The sequence below is a fragment of the Lissotriton helveticus genome, chromosome 12, assembly GCF_964261635.1.
Source record: "Lissotriton helveticus chromosome 12, aLisHel1.1, whole genome shotgun sequence".
NCBI classification, from domain to species: domain Eukaryota; kingdom Metazoa; phylum Chordata; class Amphibia; order Caudata; family Salamandridae; genus Lissotriton; species Lissotriton helveticus.
The window spans coordinates 273,652,254-273,673,402 of record NC_136073.1 but is presented as its reverse complement, the minus strand read 5'-3'; the positions used below and the strand labels follow the sequence as shown (position 1 = coordinate 273,673,402).

The window sequence follows — 21,149 nt, the reverse complement described above, 5'->3', positions numbered from 1 at the left end:
CTAGAGGCATGTGTCCCTGTGCTGGCAGACTGCAGTGGAGCAGTCAGGAGGTGTGCCAGCACCGGCCTTGGACAAGGTTCTGGTTCGGTTATGGCTGCTAGAACCGGAATGCAGCTGCTTGGTTTCTGCCCTATTCCAGTATTGCTTGTGAAGCTTTGTCTTCCTCCCACTTCGGTGTAGCTATATGCATGGTTCTGCAGCATGCTCTGTACGAAGGAAAAACACACACACACACACACACACTCTCACACACACACACTCACACTCTGAATGTAGCTTGTGCATCCTGCAAGTGGAACAAGCCTCCTTTATTTTATTTTTTTAAAGAATATATGTCTATTGGCAGATGTAGTGAGCATCACCTGGAGGTGAAAACAGTAATACATATTGGCAACACCATTCACTGCATTAGTTTGTCAGTGGTCATGCAGAATCCAAGCAATGATCTACTAAATAGTGCTCTATACACAGGTTACAAAGTGTCCCAACGATAGTTACTGTGCGAGCTAAGCCGTCGTTTAAAACAAGATTCAAAGCAGTAAAAGCCTGTACAAAAAGAACGGTGGCATCGGATAGGTATGGAACTTTAAGGGTACAATAAACAACCAAACTAATACAGGGATCGCTCAATTCTATTAATTCAGGAAAAGTACAAATATCACAAGCACCTACCTCTCAGTGCCCTCACTGCGTTGCGAAACTTCTGGATGCCGGCTAGGAAGAGAGCAGTGATCGGCGCGCAGCGGGGAAGCTGGCGCCATGAGCGTGCGCGCGACTGAATCCGCGCTTGTCCAGCACTTGTCGCTCCCTCTCCCATTAGGATTGCTGGGCGCGTGCCCAGCTCTTGTCTCCTTTTGTCGGCTTTGGCGGCTGACATGATCACAATAGTTCTCTGCCGAGAACGCGCTTCGCGCGTCTCTAGGCCGAGACCTAAAAAGTGCCTTGCTGCACCAAGCATTGGCCACATCATAGTGCTTTAAAAAAAAGATTTTTTCTGTGTTGTCCTTCCCACATCTTCTTCTCCCCTTCTGGTTGCCTCCTGCCATACTCTTCTTCCTCACCAGCAATAAAAAGTGCTTGAATGTAGCCAAGGATGCTACGTTATGGATTTTTTGGGTACTTTTTGATGTGCTGTGCTCACCTTCCCCGCCAGAAATATTAACAAAAAATGTATGATGCGGGCAGGGCTGGCCTCATCGTAGCACTTTTTAATGTTAGTCATGCTACACGTGTATAAAGGGGCTTAAAAACATTGAGAAAGCCAATAGCTCTTGTAGGTGACCTGTCTTTTTTTTCTTTTCTTTTTTTACTATGAAGGTGAAAACAAGTATTCCGGGGTCCCTTAAAACGGTGGGAATATTCTACGTTTATGACTATAAGTGGGGATCCTTACGAAGCAGAAACCTAACTTATACTTCACTGCTTTTTGGAAGAGCCTCTTTTCTTCTTGTTGGTAAATACCATAGGATGTCACGCTCTGAGAAGAGTTGTTTCCCCTCAGTTCGCTTACAACTGGAGTAACGCTGTAGGCAGCACTTCTGGCACAGCATGAGTAGAAAGATACATTTTCCCTAGCTCCATTAGTGACGCACACTGACTATATTTGAGTGCAGGAAAGAGCCAGTCTTCAGTGCAATGGAGCTCCTGCGTCTTCACACTGAAATTTGGCCAGTGGTAAACATCTGATCCGCAGCAGCTCTCAGACTGACTTTGGCTGATTAGTTCACTGACAGCATGGTAATTGACGCAGTCACATTTTGACTTTGTGCGTCATCGTTTAGCTTGTTTGCATCTCTGTTTTACCCTGGAGCTATGTGTGATATGTTAATACAACACGAACCCTTAAGAGAAGTGTTTGGCGTCATCACCACTGTGATAAAATACGATTAAACTGGACTGCGCCTGAATGAAGCGAAGATACCTTAATAATTACAAGCACTGGCAAAATGTCTCCCTGATAAAAACCGCTAATGTAATCAAACAACAGCAACTTGGATTGAAAGCAACAACCCATTGAAGTGTTTCAGAATTTGTGTATCTTTGAAACTGAGCATCCAGCATTTTGTTGACTTACATTTTGACTTAAATTCACTCATGCATTCGATTTCCTTCAGCTTTCCGCAAAGTCCCCAGTGTAGAAAGTAGTTTTCCCATTGTTGTTTAATAAATATTTTATTTTTTCTTTAATAAATAGGTGGAGGAATAATCTGACGACAACGAAAATAGCCAACAGTTTACACACAAAGAAACGCTCTCTCTGTAAGACTGCCTTTTTGTGTTTAAGCAATCATGTTATAGATCAGTGTGCACATGCACATTTAAACTTAGTAATCCTGTAATATTGGAACTGAAAAGGACATATTTCAAGTTCATGTCAAAAACGTGTGATTCATATACCCTGTTATTCAGGAAGTGCCTCCATTTTATGTCTGGCCTAGGGACCACTTTATACGTTTCACCAACTTCATTTAATCAAAAACAAAATCATAAATATACATACATGAAAGCATACATAATGGGGATTTCAGTCATATCTCTTCATCCACTGGTTTGTTCAACTGTCATTCACATTTCGCTTCCGCCCACCACAACACAAAGCGTGGGCCAATACAATGGAATGTGTTATCCCCCTGAAGCCACTGGCTCTCTTGCAGGGTGATCCATTCTTACCCTGATCACATGTGCATATCGGCATAACAAGAGGTGCTTCACAGTGCCATGGCTGATGGACCTGTAATTTACTTTGCTAGTGCTGTTGTTTTCTTCCCATTTTGTTTTGTAGTCTTCCTTACATGTTTTAACTTTGTCTTTAGTAATATTAATTCAAAGCCAATGGTACCTTTTCATTGAACCAGTAAGAATCATAACTTCCTAAAAAGGTTTCTATACCTGTTCTAAGTACACCTGCCTGTACGTTTCTATTAAAATTATATGTGCTGGGTAACTGACCACCCCTTTAAGGGGGTAGAAGGTTTTGTTCCCTTTTTTGTGTCATATGCTTGAAATAAGAAGAAAACAAACGTTGCACCAGCTTGATAATGCCAGGCCTCTTGACTTTGCGAACACATGTTCACAATGTTTTTGTTTCTGCAGGGGAACAACAAATTTTGGAATGCACTGAAAGGGGATTTTCTGTGCATGGGAGATAGGGGTGGACAGACTAATATTTCAAGCACTGAATTGGAGTCAATTATGTCTAGTGTGTGGGTGTGCATGCATGTTCGTTCTACCTGCATGCTGTACATGTGTGCGACTCAGCAGTATGGCAACCTGATGTCAGCTAGGACACAGGGCATTTTAATATTGTAAGAAAACCTAACACCATAATGCGGATGAGGGTTGTATGATTCTGCCGTAGTTTTTGTGGCACTGACAATGGGCCATAACAACTGGCTTTGCTACTACAATTTCCAAGCATATATTAAAATAGTTTCATGTTCATGTCGAAGAAAAGGGAATAACTGTATTGATGGTAGAGGAGCATCGCTATAAGATGTACTAAAATCACAATTCTTACCTTTCCCAGTTTCCGAAACTCTAACAAGTTAGCCTGTACTTTATCCACCCAAGAACCAAAAAGCTCTTTGCACATTACGATAATCTATTAGCTTCATAAGACAAGCACTTCAGTTTTCGTCCATTGATTCAAGCAGACAGGGAAGCAAGGATGCTATGCCTTGCCCTGAAGCATATGACGGCACATTCGGGGTCCCCTAGAGCGTGTGCCTTCAGTCGCAAGATCCTCGTATCCACATTCTTCCATCAAGTCCATACAACATTCTATTGCAGTTTAATCCCTGGAACCGCTTGGATTCCACACCCGATACCAGAGACCCTCTCACAGGCAGGCCAATATTAAGAAAAAGAGCACCTTGGCTTCTAATCAATGTGGGAACTTGGCTTCCTTCACATTATGCAGTGCCACTCGCCCTTGGACTCTTCTTTTTAAAATGCTTACTGTCCTGCAGGAGAGTGAGCTCACATATGTCCATCGGGCAGCCACACAGTAGTATTCAGAGAAGCTGTGGCAATTACTATATCCCTTGTAATCTTCATGATCACTTTCCCACCACCTCCCAAACCTCACACTTCCCACAGTTCCCTGGACATTTCTCATGCAATGACAAGCACCACAACAGCAGCAACAAAACCATCTCTCTAGCACATTGCAACTCTTACTCGTGTACAGGCTAAGCCCAGGGTTAAACTGCAACTCATAACCATCTTCATATGGAACAGCGTACATTCTTAATCCAGCCAACAGTCAACCGCTCATCGCCTCTACTGTACAGCACAACCCCAAAAACCAAACCTCCAACTCCAGGGAACACCCAGGTAATCTTATACTCTACAGTGCAATTACAGTCGGGCTAGGTGACAACCCATCATGACTACAATGTCACTGTGTGCGATCCCAAAACGCTTCCCAAACTGTCAGCCTGTCATCAGCTGATAAAGTTGGTGTAGAATCTAAAGTCATATCAGGTAGGAGCTAAAGGTAGTTAATACAACAACTGTCAAATCTGCATAAAGTTCGAGGTCACCGGTTTGAATACCTGGTGAGTTATTCCATTCATCATTATTTAGAGATGGATAATAGGATTACCATTTTTGGTAGGGCAGTTTTATTTATTATGTTTATCAAATAAAGCCCTTTGGATAAAAGCCCTATTTAGCATTTACATTATTATAATCTAAAACCCTGCACTTGTCAACACTCGAGCCACACTTCCAAATCTGACTCTCAGTCCAGGACATGTTAGGACAGTTGAACTGGTTTCAAAGTCCAGGTTCAAACCAGGCACAGAGAAAAGCTGTCCCACTCTCAAAGTACTTGTGAACTCTCAGCCCACGCCTCATACATTAGTTCAACCTCATATGGGCCATCCCATAGTGGCATGCCTATTTTTCAGCCCACGTTTGGACTGGTACCTCCAGCTACATTTAGCATTGGTTTACAGTACTCATACTCTCTCATCAAAGACCTCCACTAAGGTCTGACCAACAATCTGGACATTGTATATGTTATAGGTGTAGATAATGTGGAAACTAGGTGCTTGCAGTGGCTTTAACATGGCACGTCTCATACACTGAGTGGATAGCTTCATGTCTTAGCATGCCGCTACTTACATGCACATACATCAAACACACACTCACAAGAGAAAGCTAACGCCATGTGTAGGAAGGACCATTTGTTCTTAATTCCATACGTTGAAATCACACCCAATATCGTTGTATGGAAATATAAATTAAATGGACATTGGAAATAAACTGTAGCTATTCCATGACCAGATATCCTTTTAACCCATGAAGATTCTCAATGGGAGCAGTTAGGGCATCAAACTCTTCCTTCCTACCGCCTTTGGCTAGATTCAAAATACGAATGTGCCCTGACCTCGCAGGGAATGTTCTTCCCTTCATTTTCATCCCATTTTAGTCACAAACATTCTTCTTGGTCCCCTCCAATGGAATTGAGACTCCTAAAAACAGAAGTGCCTTGGCAGCAAGCCCTTATCAATGCAGTGCATTACTTGACTGCTCCTCAAAGGCCATTTTCCCCAGCAGCTGACTGTCCAGGTCAGTCCCACTGCCAGGAATTTGGAAGAAGTTCATCTCGGCGGCCAATGCTGCCATAGCAGTGGGGTCCTGCCCAAATTGTGCCCGCAGCATCATGTCCATTTTTTCTAGCCGCCGCTTTAGCCGTTTTGCCTCGCGCTCTCGGATGAGACGGGCTTGGCGTTTTTCTGGGGTCTCATTAGCGCGTTTTTGCCGCATAGCTTCACGGTCTCGCTGAAGACGTCGAGCTCGCTGCTCATCTGTCTCTTGCATCCGCTGCAATCTTTTAGCTTCCCTGTCGCGCATGCGCCTCACTTCCCGCTCTTCCGGTGTCTCACTGTCTCGCCTGCTTTTTTTGGCAGTTCGCTCTCGCTCTAGCCTTTGCAGCCTCACATCTACAGGCTCATTCTGCCGCCGGACTGCCCATTTGCGCATGCTGGGTGTCTGTTCTTCTATTAGCTTCCTGTATGCCACACAGTTATTGCACACAAGCAGGATACCAGCAGGGTAGACAGCACTGAAATTCATGTCGTGGGTATCCGAGCTACTGGAGACATCGCTGATATTCTGGCTCCATGTCTGTGGAGTGAGGACCTCTGGCAACTTCTCACTGCAATTAGAAATAAGGTACAATCAAAGAATGGCCCCACGTAAACAGCACTAATTACAGTATACACAGCTTCACCCCAGGTGCAGCATGAACTTCCTTCCTGCATCAACACAAGAGCAGTATTGGATACTTGAGCAGGCATTTATGACCACATTTAGGGCCTACACATTTTTACAAATAGGGTAGGATTTATCCCTAGGTCCTGATGAAATGCTAATTGACTCTCCAGGCAAACAGGGCATGAAACATGTTCACCGAATCACATTTCCAACTTACTAGCTATTAAGGCCCATTGTGACCCCAAGATAGCATTTTGTTTTTACTGTGTTAAGGGACTGTTACTTTAATAATTAATTTTAAAAATCCTTTACGTTCCCTTGGATTCTTTTAACCACATTTTCTTTTCACCATCCTATACATCCTATACATTTCTCTGACCTCTCACATGCATGTATCTTAAGGCATCAAAGGATTAAAAAGATCTCCGACAAAGCCTGTCGGGCATTGCAGTGCCGGCTTGATGAGGAGCGTCCTATGATGAAACATGACACCCTATTGGATGTGTGAGGGCTCCATGATCTGGCCATTCAGGTCCCTTGTGACTCTGATGACCAGACCAGTTATTCCCTACTACACAGACTTGAACGAACCCGATAAGAGGAACTACCCCATTCACTTGTTTATTTGAATATAAAATTGAATCAACTTTAATCTGGAGTTGCAGGACACTCCTCGGTGGTAGGCCAGGCCAGCTCCTATTCCCTGTCATGGAGTGGTCTCTCCTACAAAGACTTTTACAAGGATTTTAAATGGCAGAGGTTGGAACACCTCTCCGGTTCAAACTCGTACATTTTTTACAGCACTTTTGTCTGAAGGATTCTTGCTTCGGATGTGCTGCGAGATAAACAATTAAGGGCCAGATGTATGACCGTTTTTTGCGGTCGCTTTGCAGGATTTAGGTCCGGTTGCGACTGCAAAAAATGTGTTGGCCATGCACAAACCCTATTTTGCGAGTCGCAGAAAAATTGTGACTCGCAAAATAATATTAGCGACTCGCTATTAGGATGGGGCGTTCCAAGGGCGTCCCTTCCTAATAGCGACTCCAAAAATAATGTATGAATGTTTTGCGACAGCAATTGTGGTCGCAGAACACTCGCCGTTTACCACCCTTCTCAGAAGGGTGGTAAAGCACTCGCAAACGGGAAGGGGTCCCAGGGACCACTGCCTGCCTTTAAAACATAAAATAGAAAAGTTTCATTTTTATTTTTTAAATGCAGCCAGTTTTTCTTTAAGGAAAACAGGCTTTTGAGAAAGTCTTTGATAATCCTATTGGACCAAGGTGATGGTCTGTCAGCCATTCTTCTGAAGCAGGAAACAACTGCTAAATGAACTTTGACAGATACATCGCAAGACTGGACTGTGTTGAATTAAGTAACTAAGGTAGAATTTGAGGCGGAGCGTCAGAGCGTAAATGCAGAAACGCTTCCAATTAGCTCCTTAAGTTTTATTGGATGATAATGTTCTATCTAGTCTTAAGACAGTATTTCTCTGCAATCATCAGACAATTCTGGATCTAATGCTACGCTACTCTTTCCTCTGGTCAGTCATCTGAATATCTGTCCTCATGAACGCAGTCTTAGAAGCACAGACTGAAAGGGTGAAGAAACTTTGGAACTCTGCCTCAGCACAAAAATGAACAGGAGTGTGTGGAGTTGACGGCCTGGACTAATGGTTGTTCTGTGTTAAGGCCCTCATAAGGATCATAATCATAGTGCCAGTCTTCTTCAACTTAATGTCAATCAAAGGTTTGATAAAAGACTCTAGATTCATGCCCCTCACATCTTTGTTCAGGGTCACCTGGGAAAGCAGTGTCCCATTTCTTTTAGTTCTTGTAACTGGGTCTTGATATTTCACCTTCAGCTGAGTCACACTGTAGGCCTGCCCAAATGGACCCTCTTAATTAGAATCTATCATCTAAATGACATTGAAGAGGATATGGTGAGTGTTAGCTTGGAGTAGTGTGTGCTGCCATTAAGTGATGTGGAATGCCTTTCTTTGAGATCAATACGAGTCTGGGTGTTTTTGGTATCTTTGACTGCACTGTTGTGAATGAAGTATTCAACAGTGTCACTGAAGCAGTTGTCGACCCTAGTGGAATTGATGTTACTAGAGTTATCAAAGCTGTTATCAAAGGATTAGAAGCGTCAATGGAAACATCTACAGTTTCTTTGTCGATTGTAGTGTCATTGGCAATGGTGTTTTCAGAACTGATACTATCAGCAGTGTAGACGTCGACAGTTTGGATTTTGGCACAAGCTCCAAAGGTAATAATGGAGTAGAAGGCTCATATCCAGGTTTATCAGGAGATGACTTGGTAGGGGATTTCTTTGGCAAGTTCAACATCTCAGAAGATGGAATTTTATCTCTGGTAGATGTATGATCAGACTTTTCAATTTTATTTGGAGGTTTCTTTGACGTTGAATAAATCTCCTGAGGAAAAGGCCTAGAGGAATATGTTTTGTTCAAATAAACACTTTTTTGGGCTTTCATTGTCATCTTTGAAAAGCCTTCCAATAAATTCCTATTGCATTTGGTGACCAATCTGCCAAGTAATCGAGCACTCCCTTCGTATTGTTATTTAATTTCTTACTCTCATCTTTAAAATTACAAAAAAATGTGCCACTTCCTGCAGTACCATAGGTCTACAAGTGGAAATTCTTTCTTTTTCCACTGGCTCGCTATGGCCAACTTAGCCACCCGGTTGCTAAAGTATAGATCTAGCCACTATTGTAACTCCTCTCAAGCCCAGAAGCCATAGGCCCAGCACTACCTGTGTCTTCTAGGACAGGCCATTCCAAGACCTTTCTGAATGTTGTAATATCTCTACCATAAAAGTGATAAGCTCAACAGGACCACCGTATATTTAACTTGTCTTCCACTTGGCGCAGCACCTCCAGCAGTTGGGGCTTACATTTGAAACAGTGTAAGTTAGAGGGGACATAATGCCAGTCATATAGTAGCTTGTGATGAACATCGTTATCATGAGTTAATTGTGCTTTGTAAAGGTTCTTCTAATCTTTCTTCAAGAAAGTTACCCAAATAGTGTTCCTGGTTCAATCTATATGTCAGACAGGTGGGTCTCAGTGAATCAAAAAATGTTGCGTATAGCCTTGACTTCGCTCCCCTGGTTTCAGTAATAGAACAAAAGAGTTTTTAAAATTGGGTTTTCTCTATAGTTGCTGCCATTTTCATGTATCAATTTATGACAAAATAAAGTAGCTGCTAATAGTATAGGCGTGTCTCCCTTCCCAGCCCACAATTGCCCATACAGGTTTGGAAGGATTTGACAGAGTCCTTATGACACATATCCGCTTACCATTCTGCATCCTCCCATCGCCACCTATCGAATGGCTTGGTGTTCCTCCCAAGGGTTGAGTGCAAGGGTGAGCCACAGCTGCACCTGCCTTTGGCCCTCGGCCGCGAAGACAGCGCAATGATGGATCACGTTTGCATCATGGCAGTTGGAGTCACTTTGGCCAACAGCCTTTTACCAGCGAAATGTGCCAGTGAAGGGGTGAGCATCACCCTAGTGACCTGGCTGGCTATGTTACACCCTCTGTTTTCTCATCCATGATGACAAAGCAAGCCAGACAATAACTCACTTCAATCTCGGGTCAGAAAACCTTGAAAATGTGATTTCAATAAAGTGCATGTTCATTAAAACTACTAAGGCACAGATACTTGGGCCGCCAACAATACAGCAGCAGGCACAGGATAAAAACATTGAAAAGACCGAGATATCAACAAGGCGGGGGGATTACATTGGAAGAATGGGACTTGTATAGGAGATGGAGTAGGCGGCATCTTCGAGAGAAAATATATTTGCATGAAACTGTAATGAGGTGCTGGATTCAGCTTGGAGTGAGGGGTGAGGCCATTTCAGATTGCAAACATCAACAGCTTTGTACCCCATACAGAACAAGTTTTCATCCCCGCTGCGCACTGCTGACTCACCATTCCAAAGTGAATTACATGAGACTAATTAACGTGAGTAATGCATTCTAGAACGCCCCTGTGTTATCATGGAGTGTTGTCACATTTTGTTAGCACCACCACTCTTCATACTGTTGCCATTCATTTGCTGGCACATTTTATGCCACCAGTTTTTTACTTCCTATTTTTCAACCACAATCAACAATATCTATTTTTTTCAAAAAAGTCCTTCCAGTCAAATCTGAATCCTTACATGTATCCTTATAATCTCAACTACAGTAATATAGCCCTCTCTTTATTATCACACGTTGATCTGCATCACGTTACCATATGACATCATATAGAGATATGTTCTGCCATAATCAATGGGTGACACATTCAACTATCAACTAAGATCTATACTGGTCACCCATTTTATCCTCCTGCCGGTCCCATCCAGATGTAGATTATTGCTCCCATTCTGCAGGCTTCTGTCAATCCTATTGAATGTTAAGTGACGCTACAGCTGCATCTCTTTCAACTCTCTGCCACCACTGTATGCATTATCCCGGACCATAGCAGCAGATCTTACAACACTTTATCATCTGTTCTAACCTCGCTAATTCTAAGTTCCTCTGCCAGTGACCATTCCAGCAAGTCCCATTCCCAAGAAGCTACTGCTGGGCCTCCAGGTTGGATCCATCGGATTGCTATGCGTCTTTTTGTCAATACTACCCCCAGCAGAGTGCATTTATGCTGAATTCTCATGTATTTTGGGCTAAGTATGATCTCCAATACCTGGGGTATGTAGGGGACCTTTCCGGGTAAATGTTATGTCATTTGTGGGGTGTCATGTAACTGCGGTAAAGAAAGATAAAATGTATCAATTCAAACTGCGTACTACTAGACCCTCCCATGGACCTGAGCACGCCTCCCTCATCTGTGTCCATCAGCGGAGCCTCCAAGTCTGCATTCCACTGTTGTGCTTTCAATGGAATTTTGCATCTGTCTCTTGTAGCATGATCCTGCTTTCCCACTTCAGTTGTTCCCATGTAAACTCCTACAGCGAATATGATGCTTCCAAACACTGCATGCAGACGTGGTCATCAATCGTCCACTTACCGTCTATGTGAGTGGGGCATTAATTATGGAGAAACAATATTGATCCAACCAGCACCTATGTGAGTATTCAGCAAAATGGGGTAGATGGGGGGGAAGACAGTCCAACCCCTCACCCCCCCATCCAAGGCCACCAGACCCTCAATATGTGCCCTCAGCAATACGGCACACATGCAGTCCACAGCTAGACCCCTCCCACCCCCGGAAGTGGGAGTCTGTGTAGGTGGGGTTAGGGTGTCCAGAGATTAGAATTATGTCACACCCTCTACATCCCAGAGGCATCAAGGCAGGTGTCGAGGAGTCTAGAGAGCCACCCACGAATAGGCAGCAGGCGGTCACATAAGACCCGGTGGATGGAGGTGTTGCCATTCTATCCTGAGCTATTCTGTTTCACCAGTCAAAGCTGCCTTCTTCCCAGTCAGTCCACCTGGCACAATGCTTTGCTTCCCTTATGCAGTCAATTACAGGTCCTACCAGAATGTCAAAGGGGGACAGCTCTCTAGCTGCCTGGCTACTGCCTACTTACTGGTCAATTAATGGCTCTGTGCCTGGCAACATTCAGATGGCAGACGTATTTGACATGTCGCTGCTGCTCCATCGCATCTCTGATCTGAAGCGCCCAGCTCTAACGAGATATGAGACATGGGTCCAGGCGCATCCCTCCACGTCCATCAAGCAGCTTTTAATCAGCCTATCTCACAAACTAGAGGCCCAGTCCCCTCCTCCAGCTTGGCCAGTAGGTGTTGGGCGGTCTGTGCAGAGAAAGTGGCATAATACTCAATCAGCAGGCTGTCCGTGCCCAGGGTCTTATTCTGGGTGATCTGGGAAATAGCTGCACGAATCTCTGCCATCTGCAGGGGCTCTTCGAGTTCAGCTCTCTGCAGGGGTTTCAACCTTGGGAGGGAGATCCAAGGTAGGAACGCAGATATACAATCTGGGGACAGGGGAATTGGAAGCTGCATACAACCCCTGGTAGTAATCTTGGAAGGCTGCATTGATGGCCAACTGGGAGGCAAGGAACTCATCATCATGTAAGTGAAGATCCACAATGGGGGTGCATTGTAATTTTTGAACAAGCGAGGCCAACAATTTGCCGGAGTAATCGCCTGGGCATGCTGTAGGGCTGTCCTCCTCCGATAATCATGTTGGCTCAAGGACGCCTCCGACTCACTGCGTTGTTTGCACAACCGCCAAAGGTAGTCAGGAGATGCTGCTCGACTGGTGACCCGTATTGCCAGCAACCAAAGATCCTGCTTAATAGTGACAAGGTCTTCAATCAAGCGTCGGTGGACATGCCAGGATCCCACCAGGCAGTGGCCACGAACCACGATCTTGTGAGCATCCCACTATAAGGCACGGGACGATGTAGAATTGTTGTTCTCCTTGAAGTATCGAGTGAGACAATGTGCCAGAGCCTCGCGAAAGGGAGGATCAGAAAAAGCCTCCCCCTGCAACTCCCAAGTGGGTATGGCGGGGCGTTCTCTGCCTAACGCAAAGTGAGGAGCAGAGGACATTGGTCCGACAAGGATTGTCCCAGGTGTTCCAACTGGCCAATCAGGGGGCCAAGGTGGACGGTGCACAATAAGAGATCTATCCTAGTGTGTACATTAAGCATGGGGAGTAAAAAGAGTGTTCTCTGTCATGTGGGTGCCCCATGCGCCATGTACTGCGTAAGCGCGTACATGTGTGCCATTGGTCATAGTGATCTGAGTGCTTGCGCCGTGCAAGGAGGGAGAGGAACGGTCAAAGTATAAGTAAGGTATACAAATAAAATCGCCCCCCAGAGCCCGGGACTGAGTGGATTATAGAAGTGCTGAGGTAAGCACATCTAAAACCCCAGCTTGACTGGCATTGGGGGAGTAGACAGGCCAATATGCAGGTCAGATGAGGTCATCTGCAGATGTTAGAGTGACCTTAGGAGCTATGGTGCTGGAAGTGGAAGAGGCGTCAGGAGCATAGGTATCAGAACTAGATTCTTTGGGCGGTCTTTCCCAGAGGGCAGCAATGGAGTTGACGTGATGAAGAGCGGCCGCCTCCACGGCTCGTGCCTATTTCGTGGCCACTTGTTCTCGATCAGGGCGTGTGCAATGTGCCTTGCGTCACCGGCGCCTAGATTTAGGCGTCACCCAGGTCTCCTCTCCTCGTTCTGTGTCAGTGGTGTGAACAAGACATTTCACATGGAGCAAGGTCGAGACATCTTCAGGTGTATAGAAGATGTGAGAGGAGTCGCTGTCGATGACCTTGAGTTTTGCCAGAAACAAGAGCGCATATTGGAGTTGCAATTCATGTAAATGTAGCTTAACTTTGAACTTACCAATGGGGACAGTTTATTTTGCACCTATTCGTCGCCCTATTGAACAAGTTTGCCGTGGTCCGCCCTCAGTAGACCCACGTCGAGGGATACTGTGTCAATTTGTGCTTACTAAGAGGTCTTTGTATTCTAGGGTGGCATGCAGGACCTTCTCAAATTGCTCCAAATGTTTATTGAGCTTGGATTCAAAGTGCTACAGAGCACCCATGGTCGGGCCGGCACAGATGAAGAAGGGTCTTCGTGACAGGCTCAATGTGTAAAGCCCTGCTGGTTCTGTTTTTTCCCCAACAGGATGTGGGACCCCATCAGGATGTGGGAAAGAGGAGAGGAACCGCCCATGCCTTTCACAGTGGTAACACCAAAGCCCCCAAGGCAGCTGGGGGAAGGAGCTTTGCAGTCTCCACTTCTCAGAGAGAGGCAGATGAGGAAGGAGGAGGGCGTCCACGTCAGGTGGCCAGGGTCGTGGTGGGGCAATCAGCCAACAGCAAGTCCCCAGTATTCAGAGCACCTTGTCGCACTGTGCCCCTGCCACTCCACGTCGCATAGAGAGCACAGCAGGCAAGCTGTCGGTGGAATCTAGGATCTCACAAGGAGGTTCTTCGGTGTTGAGCCGCTGGACCTGGGGTGCCCTGTATTCACAGCAATTGGGGTGGGGGGGTGGTTTGGGGAGGCAGGAGGGCCTCTGTGGCAGGCCACACTCCGCAATGTGCCGCCACGAGCTGAAAGGCCCCCTCCCCCAGTAATGACTAATGGGCCCCAAGGCAAACAAGCAGCCCCACAGGCCTGCCTAGTCTCATCACCACCCCAGCTGCAGGGATGTCAGGAGAACTGTAATAGCACTACACAGATGGTACTCCCCGTGGCGTCCAGTGGCGAAACAGCAGGGCACGTACCGTAGTCAGCAAGCCAGCAGGGTAGTCAAAAATTGTAGGGCAGCCTCTCCCCCATACAGGTAACACAAGTGGTAGAGTTGGGCAAAAGCAAGGCCTGCTTACAATAGCGGAGTCTCTGTGCAGCCAACCGGGTTGGGCCGGACCTCAGCGGGTGCCGCCCCTGACAGGGTCAAGTGCAGTGCAGAATGCCGGGCCCCGTCGCTCGTGGCAGTCACCAGGGAGTTGCTGGGTCCCCTTGCAGGCAGCTATTCAAGCAGCCAGGATCACACCGCCTACCAAGCCGGCAGGTCGTGCCTCAGCTGCCTGCAGTTCCACCTTCACTGGCCCTTAAATCCACTTCAGCGACATCCAGCAGGCTTGGAGTGCAAGAGCGATGCAGGCTGTCACCAGCAGGACTCCCCCGCATTCACCGTCACTGGATTTCCCCAGGCCCGGACAAATATAGTGTGCCCCAGTGTGCGTCGGGCACTCGGTAACCAGGTAGTGAGCACTATAGGAGGGTACTGCAGCATATGGAGTAAGATGGTGATCAGGCCTGGCACAGAGTTTCGCAGCAAGCATCTGATGTAGCCGCCATTTTGGCCACAAACCTTTTCAGGTCTTGAACTTTACAGAAATGTCCTTAGCCATGACTGATCAACAATAGGTCCTTGGAGGGATGTGGCAGAGGGAAGAATGCAGGGAGAGTGAAGGACTGTCCCATATAAAATGTAGTTACATCTTTAGGGAGAAAAAGATGCCCAAGTCGAAAAAAAAACTTGTCAGGGAAAAATATGTTTTACGGTGGCTGAACAGATCATGCTTGCAACTAACTGACACAAAGTGAAGATATGATGGCAATAAGACAGTCTTGGGATTATAAAGTATTAGGGTGTAACAGTACATAGGGTCAAAAGGTGCCATACAGGAGAACTATAAGAACCAAATTAAGATCCACTGTGGCATCTTAAAGGGAGCGGAGGGGAGACATATGAAAGCCCTTTAAAGAAATTAATCTCACAGGGTGATATGAATAATACGAGATGATCAACCAAACAAAGAAAGGCTAAAAGGGATGATAAGTAACATTTAACAATGCCCATAGTAAAGCCTTGCCAGGCCAGAGATAAAAGAAACAGAAGATCAGACAACTTAGCTAGAAAAGGCTCGATCTGCCTTCCCTTACACCAGACAACAAATCTAAATCACCAGAGGAGATGGACTTGGTTGATGGATGTCAAGCTGCTAGAATCACATCCACCACCGATGACAAATGTCAAAGTCACTCAGTTAGTTCCACTCAATCTCATCACATAGTGGTAGAGTCTATGAAGATTTGGGCACAAGACTCTCCCTTTCTCAATGGGACATCTGTTCCTCCCGGCGAAGTAGTCGAAGTAGAAGGCAGATGCTCAGATACAGCAGGTCGAGGTCCCAGGCTTTCTGAGTCCAATACAAGTCTATTGATATGAGCTGAGCCTGGCCATGCCTGACCTAATTGAGGTTGCACTGAAGGTGAAATGCTTCTCCCAGAATACATCAAAGAGGAAACTCCAGGGTACAACAAGCTAAACACTGAGCATTCTCAGTGGCAGCGAACAGATCTATCAAAAGTTTGGCCACTGAAAAAAGACACCCTATATCATCTCTGGGAACAGATGGCACTTGTGATCCAGGAAGACGACACCTTCTGAGCTTGACTGCCTGACATTTAGGGAACATGGCAGGTGGCTTACTGTTAGGGATATAATATGAGGATTCAACTACAGCCCGAGAGCCTTCAGATTGAGGGTATGGAACACTACACCACCCTAGCTATTGCAGCACTACAAGGAGGTTGTGTTGTACATCAGGATCTGTGCAAACTTGCCCTTGATGATAGGCAGAAAGGCTTTTGAGAGCCAGACAGATGGAGCTCAGCTCCAGAAGGTTTGTATGGTGGGGCTGCTCCATCGAAGACCAAAGTCCTCTAACCTCCACTTACTCCAGTGCCCTCCCCAGTTCAGACACAGCACATTCACCAGTACTGTGAGCTGTGGATGAGGCAAAGAGAATGGTCTGCCACATGTCAGGCTGGCATCCACCATTGAAGGTCCCGGTTCTGCCTTGTCCGAAATGCAGATTCTGTCTAAAAGGCATCCCCAGATATGAGCCCATTGAAGGTGGAGGTTCCACTGCAGGCCCAGCATATGACAATGGTCACGAGGAACCAGTAGAATGCACAAAGCAAGGAGAGCAACAAGTCTCAGAATGATCCATGCTGGAACAAAGGCTTGTGGCCAAAACATCGGGATCATAGTTTGAATTTCCAGGATTCGTTGCCGGGGTGAAGAGGCCTTCAAAGACACTATATCCAGGAAGTGAGCTGAAAAAGGGTAGCCTCTGCATGACCAGCAGATGCGATTTCAGCTCGCTGACAGAGAATGCAATTGTGGACAGCAACAAAAAATTAGTTGCAGGTGGTCAAAGACTAGTTGAGGAATGTCGCCTTTCAGCAGGAAGTCGCTGCATCACATGAACACATGTATCCCCAACTGGTGAAGATGGGCTGTGACCACTGACATGACTTTCCTCAACAGTCAGATAAAGCCGAAGGTCCAGAAAGTGATTTACAAATACTCAAACTCATCCACAAACCAAAGGTACCACCTGTCGAAGTGTACACAACTTTCAAATCCAAAGGCATCATACAATCTTTGGGTTCCAAGGCAAATACCATGACCAGCATCATCATCTTGAACTTTTCCTTTTTGAGGAAGGTTTCAGGAAAGCAGAGGTCTCAAATTGACCTTAGCCCTGTGTCCTTTTTTACCGGGAAGTGTCAGGTAAGGAGTAGCATTCCATACCCCTCTCTGCCTCGGTCACCACCTCAATCGCACCTTTAGCAAGCATGGTCTTTGTTAGAACCGGCTATTTCTGGTAGGCTAAGGCTGATGCCAAAGCCAGGCAGAAACCACCATTCTAGTCAGGGCAAGGAAGTTACACGCCAAGATAACCCCTGCTCACCATCTAGGTAGCTTGGCACGAGCAGTCTAGGCTAAACTCGGAGGCGATGTGTAAAGCATTTGCGTCAGCGCACAACAGCAACAACATACTAGGTACACCACAAAAGAGACTCCACACAAGGTTATATTAAAATAACTTTTGTATTGTCAAAACATATCAGATAGAAATCACACATGTACATTGTGCCAACTGGCACGGCAATATTCACAAGGGATTATTTACACAGGACAGGGCCCCATGGGCCACTGTCATACTCAGCACTTTTAGAAATAGAAATAGTACTTATAGAACTTAGAATAAAAGTATATAAAATCACTGTAACACAAAGTAACAGTTATAGGTCACATCCAGTAACTACTGGGAACAGGTAAGTACCACCTACGCAACCCTAAACCCCTTAGGAGACTGTCACGCAGGGGACCAGGACCTCACTAGGACCACCTGTACTAAAAAGAACAACCACCTAAGTATCACACAGCATTTAGGGGTCTAAGCAAGAACACATTACCCATGATGCATAAATATACATTCAGAGGAGTAGTAAAGAAAAACACATAATGCATAAACCTACACATTCAGCGGTGTTAAGAATAAAGCACATGATGCAATAAAAATACATTCAGAGGTACCAGAAAAATACAGTAGCGCAAAAGTCACATGATGTCTAAAAACATTCAGACGTGCAGGAATAAAACATGATGCAAGGAAATACATTCAGAGGTGCAATAACCATACAATTGCGCAAAACCTACATAAGCCACCACCTGTGGCAGTCCCTAGGCCAACTGGCCTTGTTGGGGCTAGAACGCCCTGAGTCTCAATGTCAGGGGCCTAAACGATGCAGGGGCCCACTACTTGCTGGGCCCCTGGGAACACTCACAAGGGCCTAAACGCTGCAGCTGGCACTAAGTGCTGCGCAGCTGTGACTGGCCGGGCACCTCTGTGCCATCTCTATCCCTCTCAGGGACTCCTTCTCCATCTTGTGCCTAAACGGTGCAGCTGCCCACTAATTGCTGGGTAGCTGGAGAAAAACTGCGACAGGGCTCTCGCTAGCCCTTAGGAGACAAAACTGCGCCAGATTGTAGGAGCCACACAGGCTTTGGGCAACACTACACAGACGTTGGAGCCACACAGGCTCTTGACACAGCTGTGGGCCGTTGGAGCCATCTGGCTCTATAAATACACATGCCCCAAACGTTGGAGCTCTCAGGCTCTGGCTACCAAATAAAATGCGGCTTGGGCCCTCACTGGCCCTCTGAGTCACACAGGCTCTCTAGACAATTTTGCCCCCACGTTGGAACCACACGGGCTCTGGGCATCCCCTGCCCCACTTGCGGGAGCCACTCAGGCTCTGCAGGCAATGCCCCCATGTTGGAGCCACACAGGCTCGGTGTCACGTGGGGGCGACCCGCTGCTAACCGGGGCCGCCCTGACTCTGTGCCCCGAAGCGGCACCAACATCCAGCAATGCGGGCCCTCAAGAGCCCCTCGCGGCTCTGTAACCCTGGTGGGGCGATTCACTGCTATTCGGGGCCGCCCTTACTCGGTGCCTAGACCGGCACCGCACGGAGCTTCCTCCCCCGCAGCCCTTCACTCACCGGCTCTGCTGCGGGGAGGCTCCATCGTCGCGCCGCTCTCTGCGGCGTCCTCCCGGCTGCCGGCACCTCTCTCTCAGCTTCCAGCAAGGCCGGTCTCCCTCTCCACACGGGAGACCGGCGACGAGGCAGCCAGGCTTTTCCCTTCTCTCGGGGCTCCCTCTTGGTCACGGGAGCCCCGCAACGGCCGCCATCTCCTGCCTTCCTTTCTTCTCCACCCGGACTCCACGAGCGCTGGGCCAATCCCAGCGCGGCCTTCGGGACGAGCCTCCCGCTGACGTGCAACTTCCTCGGCCAGTCAACCAATCGGAGAGCGGCTCTCGGGGGCAGGCCTACAGCAATGGCCAATCAGAGCGCGGCTCCCACCGAGGGACGGCCAATCAGGTCGCGGCCCCTTCGTGGCTTCGTCCACGGCCCCGGAGAGGGTCTTTCAATTAAAAATTAAGCGAGGTGGGCACTCGTAAATAACCAAATAATTACGGGCAAGAAATGTCAGCGCTTCCAGCGCTATCAGCGAACTAAAGCGCTCCTAAGCGCTAGAAAGTCCAGAAAGAGCGCCCAGGGGGAAGCTCAGCGCCTCCAGGCGCTAGAAACACCGTTCCAGCGCTATCCACAGGAAAATGCAGCTCCTCCATGCTGCCAAAGCCCCAGAGCTTCCCAGGGGGCAAAGCCAGGTCCCCCCATCAGCCCAGGCAGGCAGAGGGGTCCCCCAGGAGTCCAGGAAAGTCCATCAGGAGTCCAGGGGCTGGGCAGGACTCAGGGATTCCCCTGAGCCCAAGCAGCAGCACGCCCCTGGCAGATTCAAGTCAGAAAACAAGAACAAATTGGAAGGGAACACAGCCCCTTCTTATACACAGAAAAGGCTTTGAAGTCTTTTGAAGTCTTTGTGTCAGCGAGCCCCTAAGCCCTGGGTGTATCTGGTTTCCCTCTCCTGTCAGCCTCAGGTCAGAGGTGACAGTGGGTCATCAGGAGGGAGAGCCAGCAGGGGTGGGCCGACAGGCACAGCCTGGTTCCACCAGACGCTCTTTCCTCCCATCCCTGACAGCAGATGGGGGCCTTTCATCTACGGCTGACTCAGACCCCCTCCTCCGGGGCCCTGCAGACCCCGTCCTACTCACCAGACAGTCCATCTACCAGCAGGCCCAGGCACTCCTGGGCCAGGCCCATCAGCCAATCACGTGCCAGCAGATTCACTACACAATTATGCCAACTTCTAAAAGTGGCGCTTCTAGACTAGACACAGCCATGCCGCATACACCATTCTGCAGCATTCCTTCTCACGAGTTCACACATATCAAACTCGACCCTGCACTCCCCAAGCATCAGGAATCTACCATGGGCATACATATTCCCCATTCATTCCTATGGGAGGGCAGGTCACTCACCATCCATACACAGAGAGCACACGCACTTTACACTGTACCACAGTGAAAAAGTGCGCAGAGGCCTAAAATCACCAATCCAGGTTCCAAAAACAGGCTAGGAAAAAGCAAAAAAGTCACAGGGTGAGGAGGGGCTTAACGGAGATCCATGATGGCCGCTTGAATTCTCGGCTCCGCCGACCTCTCCGTCGTCCTCCCGGCCCGCACCTCCTTATGCCACCGATCCTGCTTCTAAGTTGATTTTTCGGGACCGGGAGGCGATTCTGCCTCCGGCGGTGTATCTCTTCGCGCGCCCCATGCGTAGGAAGTACCGGAGCGCTCTCACTCCCTGTTCGGCGCTGGCTGATGTTGCTTGGGTCTTTGTTTCGTAATGGCCGGCCATATTTGCCATTTCATCTGATGCTGCAGCGGGGCGGACACGACCAGCGGGATCAGCTACTATGCTGGGTTAACCACTGAGGAGATTTGCCGGTTTTGCTCATTCTCGCGCCTGGGGACTGTTGTGTTTAAACGTGCAACATTGTGTCTCTGCTCTGAACCGCGACCGGCGCTGATGGACTGCCTATCCTTTCCGGAGTTGCGGTGGACGCCATATTGATGGCGGTGTCCCCTACGCCTGTGATTTCTCCAGGTCGCTGCCGGTGAGATGTTTTACAGCCCAGATCGCTCTGGTACCGTGCATTGTGTAGGCATGATGTGTGCTACTCCGGTACCCTCAATCAGGCCA

At 47.5% G+C, this 21,149-nt stretch overlaps 1 protein-coding gene across 6 annotated transcripts in view; it reads right to left on the bottom strand.

Annotated features, from left to right (window-relative positions):
- Window positions 1–1,983: 1,983 nt before the first annotated feature.
- ZNF821 (zinc finger protein 821) overlaps window positions 1,984–21,149 on the bottom strand; it is a 169,572-nt gene continuing 150,406 nt past the window's right edge. For 5 of the 6 annotated variants that reach the window (XM_078669673.1, XM_078669676.1, XM_078669675.1 and 2 more), the window contains one exon: window positions 1,985–6,166. In XM_078669673.1, the coding sequence (XP_078525799.1) occupies window positions 5,515–6,166 (652 nt within the window). In that variant the 3' untranslated portion in view covers window positions 1,985–5,514. Of the gene's footprint in view, window positions 6,167–21,149 lie in introns of all 6 variants that reach the window. The other variant, XM_078669671.1, reaches the window with a different exon arrangement.